This window comes from Schistocerca serialis, chromosome 3 (genome assembly GCF_023864345.2).
Source record: "Schistocerca serialis cubense isolate TAMUIC-IGC-003099 chromosome 3, iqSchSeri2.2, whole genome shotgun sequence".
Classification (NCBI taxonomy): Eukaryota; Metazoa; Arthropoda; class Insecta; order Orthoptera; family Acrididae; genus Schistocerca; species Schistocerca serialis.
Genome location: NC_064640.1, coordinates 47,486,825 through 47,511,749, shown reverse-complemented (window position 1 = coordinate 47,511,749; position 24,925 = coordinate 47,486,825). Strand labels below are relative to the sequence as shown.

General features: G+C 37.1%; 1 protein-coding gene across 1 annotated transcript in view; it reads left to right on the top strand.

Annotated features, from left to right (window-relative positions):
* LOC126469699 (apolipophorins) overlaps positions 1–24,925 on the top strand; it is a 738,135-nt gene that overhangs the window by 527,376 nt on the left and 185,834 nt on the right. Inside the window, exons 53-54 of the mRNA XM_050096873.1 lie at positions 19,389–19,543; positions 23,975–24,106. Of these exons, the coding sequence (XP_049952830.1) occupies positions 19,389–19,543; positions 23,975–24,106 (287 nt within the window). The remainder of the gene's footprint in view (positions 1–19,388; positions 19,544–23,974; positions 24,107–24,925) is intronic.

The following is a 24,925-nucleotide window of genomic DNA, read 5'->3' as shown; positions in this document are numbered from 1 at the left end:
CCTGTCTACCACCATGACAGGCTTGTATGCTATCATGGCATTGAGAAATAGTTCGGGATTGGATTGACTATCACCAACTAATTTTCAACAACTGGAATCCTTTCCATGGGGATCTCTTAATTCTGATATTAATACCTCATAAGCTTGTACTTCTCAGACTTTTCTACCAAGGCTATAAGAATTTTGTTGCAGCCCTCCAGGCTTGTGGCATACCTCATAGTCAAATTTGACTAGTTTTAAAGCCCAATGTGTCAGGTGGCTATAGGGGTCTTTTAAATTTGTCATCCATAACAAAGCAGCATGGTCAGTTACTGTAGTAAATTTTTTGCCATACAGGTTGCATTTAAAGTAGTTCATGCAAAACATCAATTCACTATCATCCTCTTGACGTAAAACATCACCAGCAACACGCTTCAAGGCATTGTATGACGGTATAAATGGTTTTCTGAAGTCAGGATATATCAATAGAGCTGAACTCATCAGAACTCCTTTAACAATTTGCATGGTGGTTTCATAGTCTATGGTCCACTCAAAGGTTACTCTTTTCTTTAATTCTTGGTTAAGGGTTTAATCACAGACCTCCTAACAATAACTCAGCTAATCTCTAAAATGTTTTGAGTGTGTTCCTTTGCCAAAATGCATTTGTAAAAACTCACATAACCCAGAGGGTACAACAGAAGCTGTTTTAGGTTGGTCCTGAGGAGCTGTCAAAATCTGATGATAAAGTAGTAAAAAACTTGCAGTTTCCTAATCTATCCAATGAGCGCATGTCCATGCACAAACTGTAGGATTTCTCTCCATTAATAGACATCTTTGGGACAATGACAATCATACTCATCCGAGGGCTATCAGATGGGTGAATAATTCTGAGACCAAGTTGTTGTTGGAGTGTTTCTTTCACAATGGACTGTAATTGATACAGAATTCTATATGGTCTCTGGGCAGATGGCCTTGCATCTCCTGTGGGAATCTCATGATATACTAGATCAGCAGATGTAAAGTATTGTCTGTCTTTGAATAGCCACAAAAATTCCTGCAAAACTGGGTATAAAAATGCCTCCTCAGAGTCTTATTCTGCAGTTGTTGCGACAAAAGTGGTATGATTGCTTACACTTCTTTGGCTGCTAACGGTTCTCTTCACTTTCTTTTCAGGAACAGATTTTTCACTCTTGGCTACCTCTTGCACACTTGCCAATATGGTTCCTCTGGGTAGTTCTACATCTCAGATTCCAAAATTATCCACACACACAGGAATACAGACTTTACTTTCCTATGGATTCTACTCAGCATAGGCTTCATTCAATATGCACTTGCAGTTTGTTTATGGTGTCATTTCAAGTTAGCAGGTCAATCAAAAGGAAGTTCCCCATAGGATTCAGCATTAGAAGCCTTCCAGTACCACCATCTACTTTTACAGGGGTGGTTGCTTTCAACACCAGGCTACCAGTGTGTTGGAATTTCAGGGAATGAGCCCCTTCCCCAGATTTCCTTTCATCTTTATGGTGCTGCCACTGCCAAATTGGTGAATTGCTTCATTGAATTTGACAGTATGTGACTATAAAGCAGTCATGCCCTTGTATTGGTATAATAAATAATTTCCCAGTTGTTGTTGTTGTTGTTGTGGTCTTCAGTCGTGAGACTGGTTTGATGCAGCTCTCCATGCTACTCTATCCTGTGCAAGCTTTTTCATCTCCCAGTACCTACTGCAACCTACATCCTTCTGAATCTGCTTAGTGTATTCATCTCGTGGTCTCCCTCTACGATTTTTACCCTCCACGCTGCCCTCCAATACTAAATTGGTGATCCCTTGATGCCTCAGAACATGCCCTACCAACCGATCCCTTCTTCTGGTCAAGTTGTGCCACAAACTTCTCTTCTCCCCAATCCTATTCAATACTTCCTCATTAGTTACATGATCTACCCATCTAATCTTCAGCATTCTTCTGTAGCACCACATTTCGAAAGCTTCTATTCTCTTCTTGTCTAAACTATTTATCGTCCATGTTTCACTTCCATACATGGCTACACTCCATACGAATACTTTCAGAAATGACTTCCTGACACTTAAATCAATACTGGATGTTAACAAATTTCTCTTCTTCAGAAACGCTTTCCTTGCCATTGCCAGTCTACATTTTATATCCTCTCTACTTCGACCATCATCAGTTATTTTGCTCCCCAAATAGCAAAACTCCTTTACTACTTTAAGTGCCTCATTTCCTAATCTAATTCCCTCAGCATCACCCGACTTAATTAGACTACATTCCATTATCCTTGTTTTGCTTTTGTTGATGTTCATCTTATATCCTCCTTTCAAGACACTGTCCATTCCATTCAACTGCTCTTCCAAGTCCTTTGCTGTCTCTGACAGAATTACAATGTCATCGGCGAACCTCAAAGTTTTTATTTCTTCTCCATGAATTTTAATACCTACTCCGAATTTTTCTTTTGTTTCCTTTACTGCTTGCTCAATATACAGATTGAACAACATCGGGGAGAGGCTACAACCCTGTCTTACTCCCTTCCCAACCACTGCTTCCCTTTCATGTCCCTCCACTCTTATAACTGCCATCTGGTTTCTGTACAAATTGTAAATAGCCTTTCGCTCCCTGTTTTTTACCCCTGCCACCTTTAGAATTTGAAAGAGAGTATTCCAGTCAACATTGTCAAAAGCTTTCTCTAAGTCTACAAATGCTAGAAACGTAGGTTTGCCTTTCCTTAATCTTTCTTCTAAGATAAGTCGTAAGGTCAGTATTGCCTCACGTGTTCCAGTGTTTCTACGGAATCCAAACTGATCTTCCCCGAGGTTGGCTTCTACTAGTTTTTCCATTCGTCTGTAAAGAATTCGTGTTAGTATTTTGCAGCTGTGACTTATTAAGCTGATAGTTCGGTAATTTTCACATCTGTCAACACCTGCTTTCTTTGGGATTGGAATTATTATATTCTTCTTGAAGTCTGAGGGTATTTCGCCTGTTTCATACATCTTGCTCACCAGATGGTAGAGTTTTGTCAGGACTGGCTCTCCCACGGCCGTCAGTAGTTCCAATGGAATATTGTCTACTCCGGGGGCCTTGTTTCGACTCAGGTCTTTCAGTGCTCTGTCAAACTCTTCACGCAGTATCGTATCTCCCATTTCATCTTCATCTACATCCTCTTCCATTTCCATAATATTGTCCTCAAGTACATCGCCCTTGTATAGACCCTCTATATACTCCTTCCACCTTTCTGCTTTCCCTTCTTTGCTTAGCACTGGGTTTCCATCTGAGCTCTTGATATTCATACAAGTCGTTCTCTTATCTCCGAAGGTCTCTTTAATTTTCCTGTAGGCGGTATCTATCTTACCCCTAATGAGATAGGCCTCTACATCCTTACATTTGTCCTCTAGCCATCCCTGCTTAGCCATTTTGCACTTCCTGTCGATCTCATTTTTGAGACGTTTGTATTCCTTTTTGCCTGTTTCACTTACTGCATTTTTATATTTTCTCCTTTCATCAATTAAATTCAATATTTCTTCTGTTACCCAAGGATTTCTACTAGCCCTCGTCTTTTTACCTACTTGATCCTCTGCTGCCTTCACTACTTCATCCCTCAAAGCTACCCATTCTTCTTCTACTGTATTTATTTCCCCCATTCCTGTCAATTGCTCCCTTATGCTCTCCCTGAATCTCTGTACAACCTCTGGTTCTTTTAGTTTATCCAGGTCCCATCTCCTTAAATTCCCACCTTTTTGCAGTTTCTTCAGTTTTAATCTACAGGTCATAACCAATAGATTGTGGTCAGAGTCCACATCTGCCCCTGGAAATGTCTTACAATTTAAAACCTGGTTCCTAAATCTCTGTCTTACCATTATATAATCTATCTGATACCTTTTAGTATCTCCAGGGTTCTTCCATGTATACAACCTTCTTTCATGATTCTTAAACCAAGTGTTAGTTATGATTATGTTGTGCTCTGTGCAAAATTCTACCAGGCGGCTTCCTCTTTCATTTCTGTCCCCCAATCCATATTCACCTACTATGTTTCCTTCTCTCCCTTTTCCTACACTCGAATTCCAGTCACCCATGACTATTAAATTTTCATCTCCCTTCACAATCTGAATAATTTCTTTTATTTCATCATACATTTCTTCAATTTCTTCGTCATCTGCAGAGCTAGTTGGCATATAAACTTGTACTACTGTAGTAGGTGTGGGCTTCGTATCTATCTTGGCCACAATAATGCGTTCACTATGCTGTTTGTAGTAGCTTACCCGCATTCCTATTTTCCTATTCATTATTAAACCTACTCCTGCATTCCCCCTATTTGATTTTGTGTTTATAACCCTGTAGTCACCTGACCAGAAGTCTTGTTCCTCCTGCCACCGAACTTCACTAATTCCCACTATATCTAACTTCAACCTATCCATTTCCCTTTTTAAATTTTCTAACCTACCTGCCCGATTAAGGGATCTGACATTCCACGCTCCGATCCGTAGAACACCAGTTTTCTTTCTCCTGATAACGACATCCTCTTGAGTAGTCCCCGCCCGGAGATCCGAATGGGGGACTATTTTACCTCCGGAATATTTTACCCAAGAGGACGCCATCATCATGTAATCATACAGTAAAGCTGCATGCCCTCGGGAAAAATTTCCCAGTATGACATGAAAATCAGACCTTCTCTACCTTATCATCTCCATCTCAAATTGATAGATAGTGTCATCAATATTCAGCTTAAGTAAATGTGCACCTGCAGGGTTTACTACTTCACTACACAAACCACTGATACAACATCAGGATGGTTTCAAGGGCAATTTGTCACTAGGAGAAAGAAACAATTGTGCCCTTATCCTCTAGAACTCGGGCTGGCTTTCCTGGTATCTCTCCTCTAATAGTTGTACTCATCACCTTTAAACCTCCATAATTCATTTGATTTACTACCTATACCAGGGGTTGGGTTGGATGGCTCTGCCACCCCTCTGCAGTTTCCTGGATTAGAATAAACATTTCCCCTGCTATTGGGTCAGTAACCACAGCCCCAGAATGATCAATTTTGGTTAGGTGGACTGTGCGTTCCTAAATATCCAAACTCTTGGCAATGAGAGCAGTATGGTGCATTTACATCAGCCACATTCTGTTTTAGTAGCAAAACTATGGTGCTGCTTGCTGTTCTGCACTTGAGCAGAAAGAAAGTGGCTGGCATCCTCATGAAGCAATGCCACATGAATTACTTCATGTCATGATATGAAGGAAAATACTTCACCCTTTTCACCTGTTTGTGGATTATTACCACAGATAAATTATGCATGTGCTTCAGTTTCTTCTAGGAGAACATCATTGTAGGTTGTACCCTGGCCTAATCTATAGGTTTTACATGAAATGGTTTGGATATGATCAGCAGGTTGTTTGAAATCTTCCCCATAGTAGGGTAGGCAGTTTGTCATGGTAGTAACTAATGCCATGCTTCTTGGAATACCATTATGTCAATTCTTTGGCAAGCGTTTCAAATCTGGAAGCATATTTTAAAGTGTCTACCAAGTCTACATTGACAGATGTGTCCCCAGCTAACTTAAGTCATGACACATTCAACAAGAAAGTAACTGTCAAGGCACAAATGCAATATACATCATGGACATTCACAAAAAGGTTTCTGCATTTCCTGTGGTCTTTCCTGAGAAGGATGGAATGAGATTGGCTGTGGAAAAATACTTACAATAGTAGATAGGGCAGATGAGGTTGTTGCAGATCTACTTTCAATCCTCTGGCTTCACCAAGAGTAGTTTGCCCCTTGAAATCTACCTTTGATGGGACCAGCCTACTTGTTTGGGATGTTTGGTTATACAATCTATATTTTTGACCATCACATCATTAAACTTTTGCTGTAAGTCCTCTGAATAATCTTCTTCTTCATTCTCTGAATCATTTTCATCTCGAGGTCGAGTTTTTGGAGTCATGGTACAACAAATGGAGTCTACTGTGAGCACAATGAATTACATAATACTGACTTCACAGCAGACTCTGTAGACTAAAATTCTGATCTCTCCAGGCTGCTAAATGGTATACACATTTGCTGGCAGATCAGTCATGGGATACAAAAGCAGAGGCTAATGAAATTCAAATTAATGACATCACAGGAAGACTGTGGCAGTGGAAGCAAGTCACAATGGCTTGGAGACAACAACAGTGAGGCAAGGACACTGTGAGTGTCAAATCCATGAACATCCCAGTAATGGCAAGAAAAGGCAACAGTCATAGCTTGACATCAGATAGACAGCAACTGGCAGTGAGCTGCGAAGGGTCTGGGTGGTGATGGTGTGACGGCTGGCCAGGATTCAACATGGCAAAAGGGAGTGGCAGAAACAGCACCTGCAGAATGGCCTACACACAGCAAGATAGTGCCCCCATGCTCATGTGTGCACCAGGCATTCCATGGTGGAGGAGATCTGCAGCATAGTGGTGACAAAGTCCATCTGCTCTGCTGCACTGTCTAAACTGTGCCTCCTACTCATTCATTGTTAACACACAAAGTTAACAGCAGCAACCCACAGCAAAACCACTGCAAAAGGACCATTACTCTGGATCAGATGGTGGGAATTATGTTATGGCACTGAGTAAGTGTAGACCAGATATGGCTCAAATTCAAAGACACAGTATCAACAGCAATATAGATTCATACCACATAAGTTAATAAAAGACGGGACTGATCCATCATGGTACACAAAACACGTCAGAACACAGTTGCACAAGCAATGAAAAAAGTATGCCAAATTCAGAAGAATGCAAAATCCCCAAGACTGGATAAGTGTCATGGAAGCTCAAAATTTAGTGTGGACATCAATGCGAGATGCTTTTAATAGTTCCCACAATGAAACATTGTCTCAAAATATGGTAGAAAACACAAAGAGATTCTGGTCAAATGAAAAGTACACCAGTGGCAAAAAACAGTCAATACCATCACTGCACAATAGTGATGGAAATGTTACCAATGATGGTGCCACTAAAGTGGAGTTACTAAATACTGGTTTCCATAATTCCTTCATGAAAGAAGAAGAAGTAAATATTCCTGAATTTGAAACCAGAACAGCTGTTAGCATGAGTTACATAAAAGTAGATATCTTAGGTGTTGGGAAACAACTCAAATCACTTAAGAAAGGCAAGTCTTCTGGTCCAGATGGTATACCAATCGGGTTCCTTTCAGAGTATACAGACACAATAGCTCCTTTCTTAGCAATCATATACAACCGCTCACTTGACGAAATGTCTCTTCCTAAAGAATGGAAAGTAGCACAGGTCACAACAATATTCAAGAAAGGAAATAAGAGTAACCCATTGAATTACAGACCCATATCACTGACCTCAATTTGCAGTAGGATTTTGGAGCATATACTGTACTCGAACATTATGAATCACCTTGAAGAAAATGACTTATTGATACATAACCAACACAGATTCAGAAAATATCGTTCTTGTGCAATGCAGCTAGCTCTTTATTCCCATGAAGTAATGAGTGCTGTCGACAAGGGATCTCAGATCGATTCCATATTCCTAGATTTCCAGAAGGCTTTTGATACCATTCCTCACAAGAGACTATTAAGCAAATTGCATGCATATGGAGTATCTTCTCAGTTGTGTGACTGGAGTCTTGATTTCCTCTCAGAGAGGTCACAGTTCATAGTGACAGACAGTAAATCATTGAGTAGAACAGAAGTGATGTCTGGTGTTCTGCAAGGTAGTGTAATAGGCCCTCTGCTGTTCCTGATTTACATAAATGATCTAGCTGATAATCGGAGCAGCCCCCTTAGATTGTTTGCAGATGACGCTGTTATTTACCGTCTAGTAAAATCATCAGATGATTAATTCCAATTACAAAATGATCTAGAGAGAATTTCTGTATGGTGCGAAAAGTGGCAATTGGCACTAAACAAAGAAAACTGAGGTCACCCTCATGGGTTCTAAAAGAAATCTGATAAATTTTGGGTATACGATAAATTGCACAAATCTAAGGGCTGTCAATTTGACTAAATACCTAGGAATTACAATTACAAGCAACATAAATTGGAAAGACCACATAGATAATATTGTGGGGAAGGTGAAACAAAGACTGCGCTTTGTTGGCAGAACACTTAGAAGATGGAACAAACCCACTAAAGAGACAGCCTACATTACACTTGCCCATCCTCTGCTGGAATATTGATGTGTGGTGTCAGATCCTTACCTGGTAGGATTGACGGAGGACATCAAAAAAGTGCAAAGAAGGGCAGCTCGTTTCGTGTTATCACGCAATAGGGGTGAGAGTGCCACTGATATGATACATGAGTGAGGGTGGTAGTCACTGAAACAAAGGCAGTTTTCTTTGTGGCGAGATCTATTTACCAAATTTCAGTCACCAACTTTCTCTCCCGAATGTGAAAATATTTTGTTGACACCCACCTACTTAGGGACAAATGATAATCATAATAAAATAAGAGAAATCAGAGCTCAAATGGAAATATTTCGGTGTTTCTTTTTCCCATGCGCCATTTGAGAGTGGAATGATAGAGAAGGAGTATGAAAATGGTTCAACGAGCCCTTTGCCAGGCACTTAAGTGTGAATTGCAGGGTAACGATGTAGTTGTAGATGAGCAGTAGAGAGAGAGAGAGAGAGAGAGAGAGAGAGAGAGAGAGGAGGGGGGTGGAGAAAAGGGTGGAGGGAGGGAGAGAGGGAAGATAAATAATACAATTTTATGATAGGAGAGGACAGGGTAGAAAATGTGAGAACAAAGGAGAGGGAAGGGGTCATCAAGGATGTGGAGTGGTTGTGAGTTAGGAGAGAAACAGTATGGAAATTGAGAATATTTTGAAGAAATGGTTGTCTCATGCATAGTTCAAAAGGGCTGGTGTGGGAAGAGGAAGGATCCCAATACCATTGGCATAGAAACAATTGTTGAAGTAATCAGCATTGTGATGTGGTGCATTATTAATAACCTAATTAGTAAACGATTGTCTCCATACACTTATGCAAGTAAAAGTGGTAGTCAGTATAAGAATGGGAACAGTACTTAATTTCTAAAATTTTAGGAGCAGGACGTAGCAGGGAAAGACAGAAGGATCTTGAGTGTCACAGGCAAATTGACATGAGGGGAAGGATGTTTATATACCAGCCCAAAAGTATGCCAACTTTTAACTATACATGCACTGTGCACACAGTTGATCAATAACTATGCTAAAAATTATGACATAAATGAAACAAGATTTCATGAAAGCACAATATAAAGATACTCATATTCAAACACCCATTACATTATTTATTTCTCATTGACACACATAATAATGAGATGTCATCATGCTATTAGACTGCTGAGGTTGCTGGCAGTCATAAACAAAAGGTGACTTGTTCTGATCACAACTTCAGAATGAAGTTCAACTTACCTTGATTATTTTGTAGATCTCTGAGATTGCTGGAAGTTGCAAACAGGAGTCAACATAAAGGTTACACACACACACACACACACACACACACACACACACACACACACACACACTTGTATAACTGTTTAATACACTTGTACCATCTTAAGTCCTGCATTGTACAATCTTAAGGCCTGCATAGGAGCAAGTTCTGTTAGTGGTACAGTGTACCCTCTGCCATGCACTGTACAGCAGCTTGTGGCGTGTATATATATAGATGTAGATGTGGAACATTGTAGAAACATATCAGTTGGATGGTGACATGAAGAGAGAGCATTACACACAGTTGTTTAGCACATACACTACTTAGAGTAACAGAGACCTTCATTAATTGAACAAATGTTCAAGTTATATTACGTTTTTGTTTCAAATATGCGTCTGCAGCTTCAAAATTCTTACGATTATGTATTTTGGCCAAGATGTGTACCAAAAATCTAAAGATTAAACTTACTGTTGTTCTATAACACTTGCAACATATATGTTCTGAAAATATGCTATCATTAATATAACTTATTGTCACTAGAGTAAATTTGTTTACATACGATTGAGACTAGACCTAATCTTTTGTAAACATGTTTTCTTGTTTTTCAGTCATTTAATTTGACTTATTCTCACTAAAGTAAGATTTTTACCATGAGTGAAAAGTGCCTGATGTGCCATAGAATTTTTAGCTCCGGGGTTTGGTGTGATGGCTGCAGTAGGTTTTTCCATTGGGGTGACTGTAGCGGTGTGGGAAATGGGGAAGTGGATCAGACTCATCAATGGTTCTGTAGGATATGCAGTAGGAATAGGAAAATAGTGGAACAGGAGGGGAAAATTGCTGCTCTTCAGGCACAGTTAGAGCAGGCTAGGGAAGATCTGAACAGGTTGAGGAGGGAGAAGGGTAAAGAGAGGTTGGAAGTTGCAACAGTTAGAACAGACCTAGAACTTTGTCAGACAGCTTTGTGGTGAATGTGAAGAATAAGTTTGACCTGTTGCTTCAGCTAGAAACTGATGAGCCTCAGGCAGAGTTGGTGTAGAGAAGGCACAACAAACTTTCAGTAGAAAATTGAATAAGAATATAGGGAAGTCAGCAAAGAGAAAGAAAGTTTTGTTGTTATGTAGTTCACATGCCAGGGGTGTAGGCCAACTTTTGCAGGACCAGGACCAGTTAGGATCAGAATACCAGGTCACAATTTTTTTTAAACCTAGTGCTGGTCTGGGCCAGGTGACAGAGGATTTAAGTTCACTCTGTAAGGATTTTACCAAGGAAGACACCATGGTTATTGTGGGTGGGCCGGGTAATAGTATTGACAGAGATCCTGAGCATGATATAGAGTGTGACCTGGCAAAGATTGGATCAGCAACGAGAAATACCAGTGTTGAGTTTGTGTCTGTTCTGAGATGCCATGACTGACATTATTTAAACCCTTCTGTCGGGAGAGTTAATTTGGAGTTGGAATGGCTACCTGGGTCGGGTACGGGGTCACATTTTGGTTTGGTTCCTGTTGATTCACTCAGTAGATGGGATTATACTAGGCATGGCCTACACCTCAACAGGAAAGGGAAAGGTAAACTGGCTGGGCTAATAGCAGGAAATGTAAGGGGGGAGGCACTGCCATGAGTGGTAATATACCAGTGGTCATAGGTGTTGGAGCAGCACCTTTCTTAGGATAGGTAGGACAGATTGAAGTCAAGTTCTGATAGAAGTAAAGACTGAAACAAACCTACAGTTTGAGAAAGAAATCAAACAGCATAATCCTGGCCAATTGCTTCAGCGAACACAGCTGTTGTGAATAAATTTACAGCAATCAGCAGAAATTTTATTTCCGCACAATTTCATCTTGGTAAATGTGAAATTCCAACTATCTTTGGTGCATCAAAATATTTGAGGGCTTATAAGTAAAATTAATGAACTACTTATGTGCATTGATGAATTAGTCATCAAACCCATTTGATATAATCTGCCTCTCTGAACATCATGTGACCACTGGTATAGATATGTTAAACTGCACAGAATTTAAGCTAGCCTCTTACTTCTGTAGACAAAATAATGAGAAAGGAGGAGTTACCACATTTGTTAAAAACAGTTTTAAATTTAAGAATACTGACATTAATAAATTTTGCTTAGAGCAGCACTTAGAAGCATGTGCAACAGAGATAGAATTTCATAATAGGTCCTTTATAATAGAAGCCATATACAGAGCAGCACGAGGCAATTTCAACCTGTTTAGAAATGGTCTTGAAGCTTTATTATATCATCTAAAATTTAAAAAAAAGAACTAGTGGTTGCTGGTGATTTTAATATAAATGTCCTGAAAAACACTGTCAGTGAAAAGTTATTGAAATCAGTTACATTGTCATTCAATTTAATTTCTACTGTAAATTTCCCATCTAGGGTATACAAATGTTCTAAGACTGCCATTGATAATATCTTTATAGACAATTCTAGGCAGCTAAGCCACATTACAAAACCAGTAGTAAATTGGCTCTATGACCATGACATGCTACACCTAACATTAAATTTTGAAAATTGTCAGGGTAAAATTTCTATCAGAAGTGAGTCAAAAATTGAGAAATTTAGGAGATTGCTCAAAGAAATTAATTGGATGGATGTTTACAGCATCCAAGACACAAATGGAAAATATAAAACATTTATTAATAAAGTTATCACCTTATTTGAAAATTTTTTTCCCCTGAAGGTAACTCAAACTAAGCAGAAGTCTAATAAGAAACCATGGATCAAACAAGGGATGAAGATATCATGTAAGACAAAAGGAAAACTCTATCTGATATGTAGTGACACCTTTGATATTAGCATTATAGCTCATTACAAAAATTACTGCAAAATATTGAAGTAGGTTATCCAGAAATCAAAACACCTGCTTTATGAGAAGGAGATAAATACAACTGGCAATAAAATAAAAACAATATGGGAGACAGGTAGGACCAGAAATGAGGAGAAACTAATAGCTCTAAAGATAAATGAAACCTTGGTAACACATGCATGTTGTGTTGCAAACCATTTAAACAAATATTTTGCCTCTTACTGATAGCATGGGGTCGTCAGGTTCAGTAAATAATGCAGGGGTCATCAGGTTCAAAAAATAATGCAATGGAATATCTGAGGCCAATGCACACAAGCAATCTCAGTAAAATGGAACTGACACTTACTTCACCCAAGGAAATAGAATCCATGGTAAAGTCCTTGAAATAAAAGCATTCTAGTGGTTATGATAACATAGCACCAAAGTTAAGAAAAGAGTGTTCATCTGAGAGTAGTCATATCTTAAGTTATTTGTGTAATCAATCACTTATCACAGGAACATTCCGAGACTGGCTTAAATATGCTGAAGTTATACCTCTGCATAAGAAAGGGGACAAGAAATGCTGCCAAATTACAGACCGATCTCACTTTTGGCATCTTTTTCAAAAATCTTTGAAAAGGTTATGTTCAAGCATCTACTTAAGCAACTTAGTGAAAATAACATACTGTCAAAGTCATATTTTGGGTTTCTTAAGAGTTCTGATATTGAGAAGGCCATTTACACTTACAGTGAAAATGTCCTTAATTTATTAGACAACAAATTAGAGGCAACTGGCATATTCTGTGACCTGTCAAAGGGTTTTGACTGTGTGAATCACAGCATTATTTTAAGAAAATTAAAATATTATGGCAATCACTGGTAGTGCTGCAGAGTGGTTTCAGTCCTATCTTACTAATAGAAAACAAAGGGTGTCATTACATAACACTTCAGCAGTAGGCAATCAGATATCATCTGACTGGGAAGAAATTACATGTGGTGTTCCCGAAGGTTCCATACCAGGTCCACTACTTTTTCTTGTGTATATTAATGACCTGTCATCTGTTACATTACCAGATGCCAAGTTTGTCTTATTTGCAGTTGATACAAACATTGCAATAAATAATATATCAAATATAAATTTAGAAAGAGCAGCTAATCAAATTTTTACTGACATTAATAAGTGGTTCATAGCCAATTCACTGTCACTAAATTTTGAAAAGACCCACTATATGCAGTTCAGAACTTCCAAGGGATTTCATTCTAGTGTGTGTATAAAATATGATTACATGGAAATAGGAGAAGCTGAGAGCGTAAAATTTTTGGGATTACAACTTGATAATAAATTCAGTTGGGAGCAACATACTAACGAACTACTAAAGCACCTAAACAAGTCTGTGTTTGCAATGCGAATGATGTCAGACATAGGAGAAATAAATATAAAAAAACTGGCATATTTGCTTATTTTCACTCCATTATGCCATATGGTATCATATTTTGGGGTAACTCCACAAACAGAGAAAAAATTTTTAGAGTACAGAAGCATATAATTAGAGTAATGTGTCATGTAAATCCAAGAACATCATGTCTAAACCTATTCAAAGAATTGGGCATACTGATCACAGCTTCTCAGTATATTTATTACTTAATGAAGTTTGTTGTAAATAATACATCTCATTTTCCAACTAACTGCTTAGTATACATTATCAATGCTAGGAATAAGAACAATATACATAAAGATTTAAAATCACTTAGGAGTCCAGTATTCAGCAACACATATTTTCAATAAGTTAGCAGCAACCATTAAGAGTTTAGTTTCTGACAAGGCACAATTTAAACATAATTTCTCAACAAGTGCAGTAGACCATTTTAATGAAAATTTATTATACTTTAATTTTTGTTGTAACAGCCAAGTAACTACCTACTGTGTGAATGATGGATGTATGGAAAGCAGATGTAATTCTTAAGTCTGTAAATAGTGGAAGTTTAATTTTAAATCTTGTACATAATTTGACTGTTCATAACTGAGAATCTTTGAAATGAATAATTTACTTTAATTTTTGACTATAGTTGGTTGTAATAGCCAAGTAACTAGCTACTGTGTGAATGATGGATTTAATGAAAGCAGATGTAAGTATTAAACCTGTAAATATTAGAATTTTAATTTTAATTCATTTACATAATTTTACTGTTTATTGACTGAGGATCATTAAAATTAATGAAACTCAAGGTTTTTTTTTACTTTCATTTTTGTAATGTATTTATCTGACATGTTCCACACCCAGGAGGATTCCCTCTTTTGTGGGTCTATGGAATGAATAATTAATCTAATCTAATCTAATCTAATCTAATCATTTTTATATTTATGCCTAGATTTTGGAAACCAATGAATGACTGCTAATGAAACAGTTTGACAATGAGAGTTATGGTATTTTAATTTAAATCACAATGAAAAATTTAATTTAACTATTTATTTGTGGCACTGAAATAAAAATGTGCACTTCCATCATTCAGCTATGTTAAGCATTCCTTTGAACTTTTACCAGTAAAATGCAGGTTGTAATATTGTCTGCTATCAATCAGCCATAGAAAATAAGTATTTATATGATATATAAAATGCTCACATAATTTTGTATCATTTTATTGACTTGTCCTGTACTACTAGTTCACAGTTTGTACTATATGTAATCAACAGGACCAAACAAAAAAACAAATCCAATAAATCTGAGACAAACAGTTAAGCATAACTTATGCAGAAAACCTATTGAACAAGAAACAAAACTAAAAGGAAGAAACCATCTTCAAATTATTTAATATACTTCTACTACCAATATATAGACAAAATTGAATAGTATGTTCAGAATTCTTATCAAGCATATGTTTTGTTCCCCTAACAAAAACATTTGAGTCAAACAATAATTGCTAACTTTCCTTGAAAGTCTTGTATGGCACACATCAAACATTGGCCAGACATACATATTGTGTAGCAGTGGTGATAAAAAACTATAGTATCTCACTTTGTTCCTACAATATGGCAAGTCTTCACTTCCAATGTATTGCTTGTAATAAATTTTGTTGCCTGTAGAACTGTGGTAAACAAAGAGGATTATAAATTAGGAGCCCACTTCTGGTGGAAAAAGCAGGACAAACGAGACATTGTTATGTATGCAAAAAAATCAAGTTAAGACCTATTGAAACAAGTTGTTTCTGCTTAGATCAATAGCTGGAAGCCTCTCCTTGTTAACTGCTGCTACTAGAAAAGACATTTATAGTTTTTACAGTGTATACATCCCCATTGGGAACATCCAAATATTTGTGAAAAATTTGAGTCATTATTATCTCACCAACGGACAAAAGAAAGGAAATGATAATCTGTGAAGATCTTAATATTAATTTTATGAAAAATTGAAATGATGGAAACTATTTGGAAATTTTATGTAACACTTATAATATGAGGCCTGTTGTTAATTTTCCACCAGTATTTCGCAGAAAAGCAGCACATTAGTAGTCAACATTTTTGTAGATGAACACTTAATCAATGATATAAACATGTTCCCATTAGTAAATGGCCTCTCTGTCCACAATGCACTTGTATCCATACTAAATAACTTACCTAATTGTGATGAAGTGGTATATTTAGAAACAGAGTAGTTAATGAAGAGGCAATAGAAAGTTTCAGGGCAGTCCTACAGGAAGCTGACTGGAGACCAGTGTATAATGACACAGATATCAATTACGAATTTAAATTTTTTGTTAGACGAGTTTCTTTCAATCTTTAAATACTACTTTCCCAAGAAAACAATAAAGTATGTCACTCAGGTGACACGAAGAAAGTGTTGGTTACAGAAGGTATCAAAATATCAAGTACAAGGAAAAGGAAACTGTACAAAATTGTTAGTGCAAACACAGAAATAGAACCAATTTAATATTAAAATACATATCGTGCTGTCATAAGGAATAGTAACTGAAAAATCAAAAAACCTCTGTATAATGTCATAAACCAGATAATAATGTTAAAGCTACAGGGCTGTAATTAAGAGAAATGGGAAAACCAGTTGAGGAATGTGGAAGAAAACAACTATGTAAGTAATGATAGCTGTCAGTTAGTCAACATATTTAATAGCAACTTCCTGTAAGTAACTCCAACAATTAGCAACGACAGCTGAAGGGATGAAGTAACATGATACATGCAAGAAGAAATGCAACAATTACGCCATGCTCTGCCAAAGAATTTAAAGATGTAACTAACTCCATGAATACCAAAAACTCTCACAAAGTGATATACTTCTATATGCTACTGTCAGACCCTTTTACAGGGAATGTGGTAAGAGAGATATTAATAATTATTGATCAGTCTTACTACTTACCTTCTGCTCAAAGTTATGGGAAAAGGTTATGGGTGCAAAAACTATAACACACCTCTCTCCAAATAAGATAATTGGTTAATCTCAATTTGCATTTAAGAATGGACTCTCCACAGAACATGCTCTCTCTCATTTCAATAATCAGATTGTACAAAATTTAAACATGTTAAATGATAAAATATTGCCAAGTGGTATTTACTGTGATTTGTCAAAAACATGTAGCTACCCTATTCACAGCTTTCTTGGGAAACTAATCAGTGAGGCAAAAGATTTTGTTGTAGAGAGGCTTTTCATAAGGATAATATACAGTGCCTCCTCTGTAGTCTCTTGTAGACAGGTCTTTAAACAGACTCCCAGTATATTTATTCCCTCATGAAGTGTGTCGTCAACAGTCAGTCACAGTTCTGAAACAATAATAACATTGATAAATATAAGTCTGGAAGGGGAAATGACTTACACCATCTATAATTTATCCTCTGGATGGCACAGAAAGGAATGAAGCCTTGTGCTATAAAAACCTTTGAGATCTATCCAGGTATATAAAGAATTTGTTAGATAATATTAACTTCAAACAAAAACTGAAAACATATTTGTTTGAAAACTCCTTCTATTTTGTAGAATTAGTATTAAGAATAAAAGGTAGATTAAGACAATCATCTGAAGAATCAGGAGATAGTGTCTTTTTTTCTCTGAGAAAGTGTATTGTAATTGTAAAGCTGATTCACTTTATATCACAGGGAGAGGTTGTAATCATGATCTGTGGATCTCGTAAATAACTGAATTAAATTATTTATGTTTTTTTTTTAAATATTATACTGCATGGAAATTCACATAGAACAAAGTGTAACAATTCAGGTGAGCAGAATAAAATTTGTGCAAATGTGGAATTATGTCTCAGTGTTTTTCTCTGAGAAAGTGTATTGTAATTGTAAATCTGACTCACTTCATGTCATAGGGAGAGGTTGTAATCATGATCTGTGGATCTGGTAAATAACTGAATTAAACTACAGGGTTATTACAAATGATTGAAGCGATTTCACAGCTCTACAATAACTTTATTATTTGAGATATTTTCACAATGCTTTGCACACACATACAAAAACTCAAAAAGTTTTTTTAGGCATTCACAAATGTTCGATACATGCCCCTTTAGTGATTCAGCAGACATAAAGCTGATAATCAAGTTCCTCCCACACTCGGTGCAGCATGTCCCCATCAATGAGTTCGAAAGCATCGTTGATTCGAGCTCGCAGTTCTGGCACGTTTCTTGGTAGAGGTGGTTTAACCACTGAATCTTTCATATAACCGCACAGAAAGAAATTGCATGGGGTTAAGTCAGGAGAGCGTGGAGGCCATGACATGAACTGCTGATCATGATCTCCACAATGACCTATCCATCAGTTTTCCAATCTCCTGTTGAAGAAATGCCGAACATCATGATGGAAGTGCGGTGGAGCACCATCCTGTTGAAAGGGGCCGTAAACTTTAAACTGTGAGATTGCACAAAACTTTTTAACTTTTGGTGAATTGCGAATTTGCTGCACGAATGTGTGAGGATTCTCTACCGCCCAGATTCGCACATTGTGTCTGTTCACTTCACCATTAAGAAAAAATGTTGCTTCATCACTGAAAACAAGTTTCGCACTGAACGCATCCTCTTCCATGAGCTGTTGCAACTGCGCCAAAAATTCAAAGTGTTTGACTTTGTCATCGGGTGTCAGGGCTTGTAGCATTTGTAAACGGTAAGGCTTCTGCTTTAGCCTTTTCCGTAAGATTTTCCAAACCATCGGCTGTGGTACGTTTAGCTCCCTGCTTGCTTTATTCGTCAACTTCCACGGGCCATGCGTGAAACTAGCCCGCACATGTTCAACCGTTTCTTTGCTCACTGCAGGCCAACCCATTGATTTCCCCTTACAGAGGCATCCAGAAGCTTTAAACTGCACATACCATCGCCGAATGGAGTTAGCAGTTGGTGGATCTTTGTTGAACTTCGTCCTGAAGTGTCGTTGAACTGTTATGACTGACTGATGTGAGTGCATTTCAAGCACGACATACGCTTTCTCGGCTCCTGTCGCCATTTTGTCTCACTGCGCTCTCGAGCAATCTGGCGGCAGAAACTTGAAGTGCAGCTTCAGCCGAACAAAACTTTATGAGTTTTTCTACGTATCTGTAGTGTGTCGTGACCATATGTCAATGAATGGAGCTACAGTGAATTTATGAAATCACTTCAATCATTTGTAATAGCCCTGTATTTAGGTTTTTTTATAACATACTGCATGGAAATTCACATAGAATAAAGTATAACAATTCAGGTGAACAGAATACAAATTGTGCAAATGTGGAATTATGTCTCAGTGTTACTTAAGGCCTGACATCAACAAAGATAGTACCCACCAGGGAGCAATGAACTGGCAGTGCCAGCAACTAATGCTATGACCAAACTTGGATACCTGTATATGGCAGTGAGGTGATTGTCTTTGGTATCATTTTAATTGACTGCTTTATAGTGAAACACAAGCACATAAGCACATTTAATTCTTCACTTAAGTGACAACAGACTTAGTAACATCAGCAACTGAATGCATTTCCAAAATATTTTACATGTCCTGCTGTATGCAACCTCATCAGTAGGAGTTTTTGTCAGCATTGTTTAAGTATGTTTACTGCAACCAAATAAAATTGGATCAAATTGCTTTACTTGCTTGTTTGGTTTGCAGATGTATAGCATACAGCAACACTGGAATGTATAACAAACATATTGTTATATAATCATAAACTCATACACACTACAGTTACCAACTATTTTTCCATTTCAGAAAGGTGTTGAGTACTGCTTCCGAACCTTTCATGAAGGTATAAATGAAACAATTGATTACTGGAGAAAATATATAAGATCTGAGACTCATGAAGCACTAAAAGGTGTTTGGGATAGTGCCGAACCATATTTAGAAAACTTCATATATGATTTAAGGTATGTATTCAACACATTTTCATTTATACTTTGAATTCACATAGCTGATTGTGTTTATTGGGAACATTATTTTCTTGTAATTTATAGGAAAGAATATCAGAATTGCACAATAATTACTTTTGTGCCTTCATTCACTTTTTCTATAGAAAAATGAATAACTAAGATTTCTTATAACAAATAGGTAGTAATTTAGTTAGTGCCTTAAAATGCCTTCATAATCTTTTCTCACTTCTCCAGTAAACTTCTGTACAAAAGTAAATACAAATTACTGTACACTCACACTAACAACCAGTTGAATTTGGGGTAGATGCTGCATTGTAGTGAGAGTGTTTCTATCATAATGACAAAAGGAATATTTCAGCACATCACATAGGAACACTCCATTCCCTTGCAGACACTGGCCTTTCAATGTGATGTTATATCAAAGGTGTGGCACAAGTATTTCAACTCTGGGAAAACCACTTCCACCAGTGTCAACAAAAAAGTGTTGATGACAAATCATCTATTATGTTTCCTGACAGGTAATACATGAACCATAGTGCTTATCATTACTCACCATTTTGATTCCAGATAACTACAATCAGTGAACTGCCATGGCATCCAGAATCACCTACTTGCTGTTGGATACAGAAGCCACCACCCCCCCCCCCCCTCCCTCCCCCTCCTCACTTGTACCGCTGCTCACTGAGCATCCCATGTAAACTAAGGTCACACAGGCATACAGGAAAAATACTACTGGGTGCTCAAAGTAGGGAAAAGGTTATCTCAAGGATAAGTTACAATGATGAGGTACAGGTATAGTAAAAACTGTATTGGGCAGTGCATACTGCTTATCAACAGGACACTGTTTGTGGAGTTGGTAGAAGTATTTTAATGTTTAAGGACGTTTGTAGGGTTGTAATGTGGTCTTTGATATATCTGCCACAATATTTCACCAGTGAACAGTGGAGGGACCTACTGATCGGTACAGTCATGTGCAGTCATTTAACTATAGTATCCCACACCTACAACTTGAGCAAGATATTGCAACAGTCCATCACCCTCATAATCTGTCAAAATTATTTGAGAAATATTTACAGATATGAGGATGCTGTATGTCATTCACAACAATTTTACCCATTATATGTGAGACTCCATCAAGTGAGGTGTGTGGGACTTGTGACCATCTCCAACCAATGCCCATACACTGTGGAGGCTGTTGAGCAGTCATGGACCAGGTGGACCAGGATCACTTTCTAATGCTGTTGCTGTTTTGTGCAGTCTATGCAGTGACATATCATTGTCATCATTAGTGTAAACAGGGATGCTATATGCAATTAGAACTGTGTCTCAAATTCCGTTGCCTATGCATATACAGGATGTATAAAAATTAACAGCAAAATATGACATGGATGTAAGTATGTGATAATAAAAGCAAAAAATTTCAGTTAAGCAAAAAATGTCAGTAAAGATAGGTCCACAAATGAGGCATTTGCATGATAATTTCATATGTGTGGTTATGATGCACCACTGAATCAGTACAAAATATTGCCCATGTTAGTAGAAATGTATATAATTGGAATAAAATTTCATCCATGGCACATGATTGGAGAATGTGGGTCATGTGTGATTGGGCACTGCCACATTTTGCTACTGATGTAAGAAGATATCTTATGCCCCAGTGTGATCCAAGATGGACAGTTCAAGCAGGAACTTTACCCTGACTTCTAAGATCACATGACCTCAATCATCTGGATTTGTTTTCTGGGCCCATCTCATAAAGTGAAGTGTGCAGCACTCTTTTGATATAGTTGGAGAACCAGGGCAGTTAGCTGTACAATCATGTCAGGATTTATAAGAAGATCTGGGGGAGTTCTGAAAAAAAAATTGTATTAAATTTCTTGTTAATATAGATTATGGTTGATATCTGAGCCAAGTTAGATGGGGACATGGGCAGAAACTTTAAATTTCAAATGCATTTGTATTAAACATGGCAATACTTCATACTGAAGTCAATGGTGGCTCATAGCCACACGTACACAATTATCACACACATGGCTTGTTTGTGGACCCATATTTACTGGAACTTTTGGGGTTCTGTTATCATATAATTTCATGTGTGTCACTTTACACTATTAGCTGAGTTTGATGGGGTTAAAGGTACTTCTCTCACACACTCTAACAAAAATACTTCTGTAATAATGCACCAGGTAACGACCTTGTTGATTCACGATCAGTAAAGATGTCCTATGTTTTTGAGTGGTTGCTGGTGGAGACATTTGTAACATGCTTTATTCAATCCCTTTGATGTGTAAGAATGATGACCTGCATGTTTGTATCAGCATCGGAGACGGAGATAAACAGTTATTTATTCATAGAAAATGAAAAGTCAGATTTTGGAACAAGGCTAAGAATAAAACTCAAATTATTTAACTGATTTCTTTATTTCAGAGTAATCAGCCTGTGGTTGATAGCAATTAAAAACAAAGTTCATTAAAGTCATTCACTCTCAGTTGTTTTGTGGGGTGACATATATGTGAAGTGTCCATGGTGATGAGTATAAGAGGTTGTGAATTGTTGACAGAAAGTGATATGGTCAATATGTTATCACCAAAGTTGACTCATGACTGTTGATGAATGGCTACAGACAAAAGCAATAAAGAATGTATTCGAAACTGTAGCTACAAACAATTTCAATCACTGAAATTCTCAAAACAATTATATCGGGTGGCAGGATTTTAATTTCCACTTATGATGCTGAAAGAAATAAACAAACGATCTGAGCATATGTACACACTCTTTGTATACCATAATAATTCCCACTATGGCCATGTAGGTGCACAGTAATTCAAAGACAGTAATGATAATAAAATAAATAAAATGTATTTAGATTTTAATGGAAATGGCATTGCACAAATATAAAGTTCCTTCAAAGTGAGTGAAGAGTCAGCGATGATTTTCTAAATCATCTGTGGGAAAATATTAAGAAACAGAGACCAGAAAAATGGAAAAATAAGACGTCTGTTTTATCTCGACAATACCCCAATCTATGCTTTCAACAAATTTATGGTTTTTTATTGTGCTGTTCTAGTTGTTAAAGTATGCTCTCTTAATTTGTCCATTGTGATCAGTTTTTCTTGTTGAAAACAGAAGCTAATGTTTGACTAAGGTCAGTTATAAATATTACTGTAACAGTTTTGTGTTTTACTACTTCATTTCTGAAGAGTAAAATCTCTTAATCTGTTGACCACTCAGAAATGTTTTTTCTTTGTCTTTTCCTGCTCCTTTGTAACAGCTGCATTAAAGTCACATCTCTAGACTAAACTGCATACCTCTTCATTGAACTCCCTTTCAGGAGCAGTGGTCATAGTAATAGTACTATTGGTAGTAGTAGCTGTTGTTGCTGTGGTGTTCAGTCTGTAGACTGGTTTGATGCAGCTCTTCATGCTAGTCTATCCTGCACAAGCCTCTTCATCTCTTAAATAACTGCTGAAAGTGACACCCATTTGGACTTGCCTGCTCTATTCATGCCTATGTCCCATTCTAGAATTTTTACATCCCACACATCCATTAATTACCAATTTGACTATTACTTGATGCCTAACGATGTGTCCTATCAACTGCTTCTTTCTTTCAGTCAAAATGTGACACGAATGTCTTTCCTCTTTAGTTTCATTCAGTACTTCCTCATTAGTTATTTGACTTACCCATCTAATTTTCAACATTCTTCTATGGCACTACATTTCAAAAGCTCCTATTCTCTTCTTGTCTGAAATGCTTGACATCTACCTTTCATTTCCGTTCAAAGCTACACTCCAGACAAATACCTTCAGAAAAAAGGCCCAACATTTAAATTTATATTAGATGCTATAAAATTCCTCTTTTACGTAAATGACATTCTTGCTATTCCCTGTCTGCATTTTATATTCTGTCTTCTTCAGCCATCAGTTATTTTACTGCCCAAATATCTAACAATTTACTCTTTTCAGTTTCTCACTTCCTAATCTATTTACCTTGTCATCAGCTGATATAATGTGATTACACTTCATCTTATAATCTCTCTTCAAGACATTATCCATTCTGTTCAACTGTTTTTCCAAAGTATTTGCTGGCTCTTACAGAATTGCAATGTTGTCAGCAACACTACTAATCCTTCTCTTTCTACTTATTTTATCCCCTGCTCCCTCCAGATTAGATTCAAATGTCAATAAATAGTATATGTTCCAATAAGATACTGTAATACTGTAGATTATATTGTAGGTAAATTGAATTTGATAGGCTCTGTTGCAGCATGCACTCATTGAGGACACACCACACTGATTTTATTTGCACTTATTCATTACATTATTATAGGACACATAAAGGGTGCAAAGTAATCCTCTATTTTCACACACAAATTGACAGGAATAAACAGTGATGCTAAATATTTTTCAATAAGGTTATCTGTTTCAGGTCACTGAGAGCTGTAAATGACGATTTTGAAGAGTTTAAAGTGTTCCTTAACAACTCCTACAATGCAAATGAATTCTACATTAAAGATATTTTCAATTATTTTCAGTACATAATTGATAAATTATCCATTAGGTAAGTTCTTACAAATCTCACAATAGAATACGAAAATGCATGTAACTGCTATAAGTTGAATTTGAAACGTAAACAACTCAATTATTTGCAGCTGTTGAATAATCACACTCATTTTGATTATTTTTTTTTCCAAATGAGGCTTCTCAATAATTAGAAAAAAGTTTTATGATTATGATTTTGAGAAAGTAATTCTGGAAAGTTTAATAGGTTCCCTTGATTTCAGTGTGTATAAACATTAAAATGGAATAGATATTTCATTTGGCAAATCCTCTGCTATTTGAAAGTCATGAACTGCATTGGATACAGTTGGTGTTTCATGAATTTAATCAAAGGTGAGAAGGGCCACACTAGTGCAGACTATCAAAGAGAATGTAAAATACCTGTAATTAGAATAAATGACAGTTGCCAACAACTAAAACCAGACATAACTATAGGCAAAGACATTTTTATGGCATCACTGCGGGCCCACTTAATCCCCATGGTGTTTCCTCAAAGAGCCAGCTTACACACACATCTAGCTAACACCCATTCTTTCCTCTTTCTGATGTTATTCTCCAATTTAATCCAAACTGATTCCCTCAAGACGTTGTCTGAGTAACAAGAGAACAAGGAATGAGGCAGTGATCTGCTATTACAAACCTGCTTGGCTGTTGTAAACAAGGGCATAATTTATGTTCACTAGAGTCATCTTTTGCAGTCTTGGTGGTCAAAACTATATATTACAAGCAAAAGTTTCATGGAACACAGTAAACATAGTCTTGTGGAGACCTCTGTCGTCAATAATAAAACTGAGTATGGAACTGTTCTTAAAGAAAAACA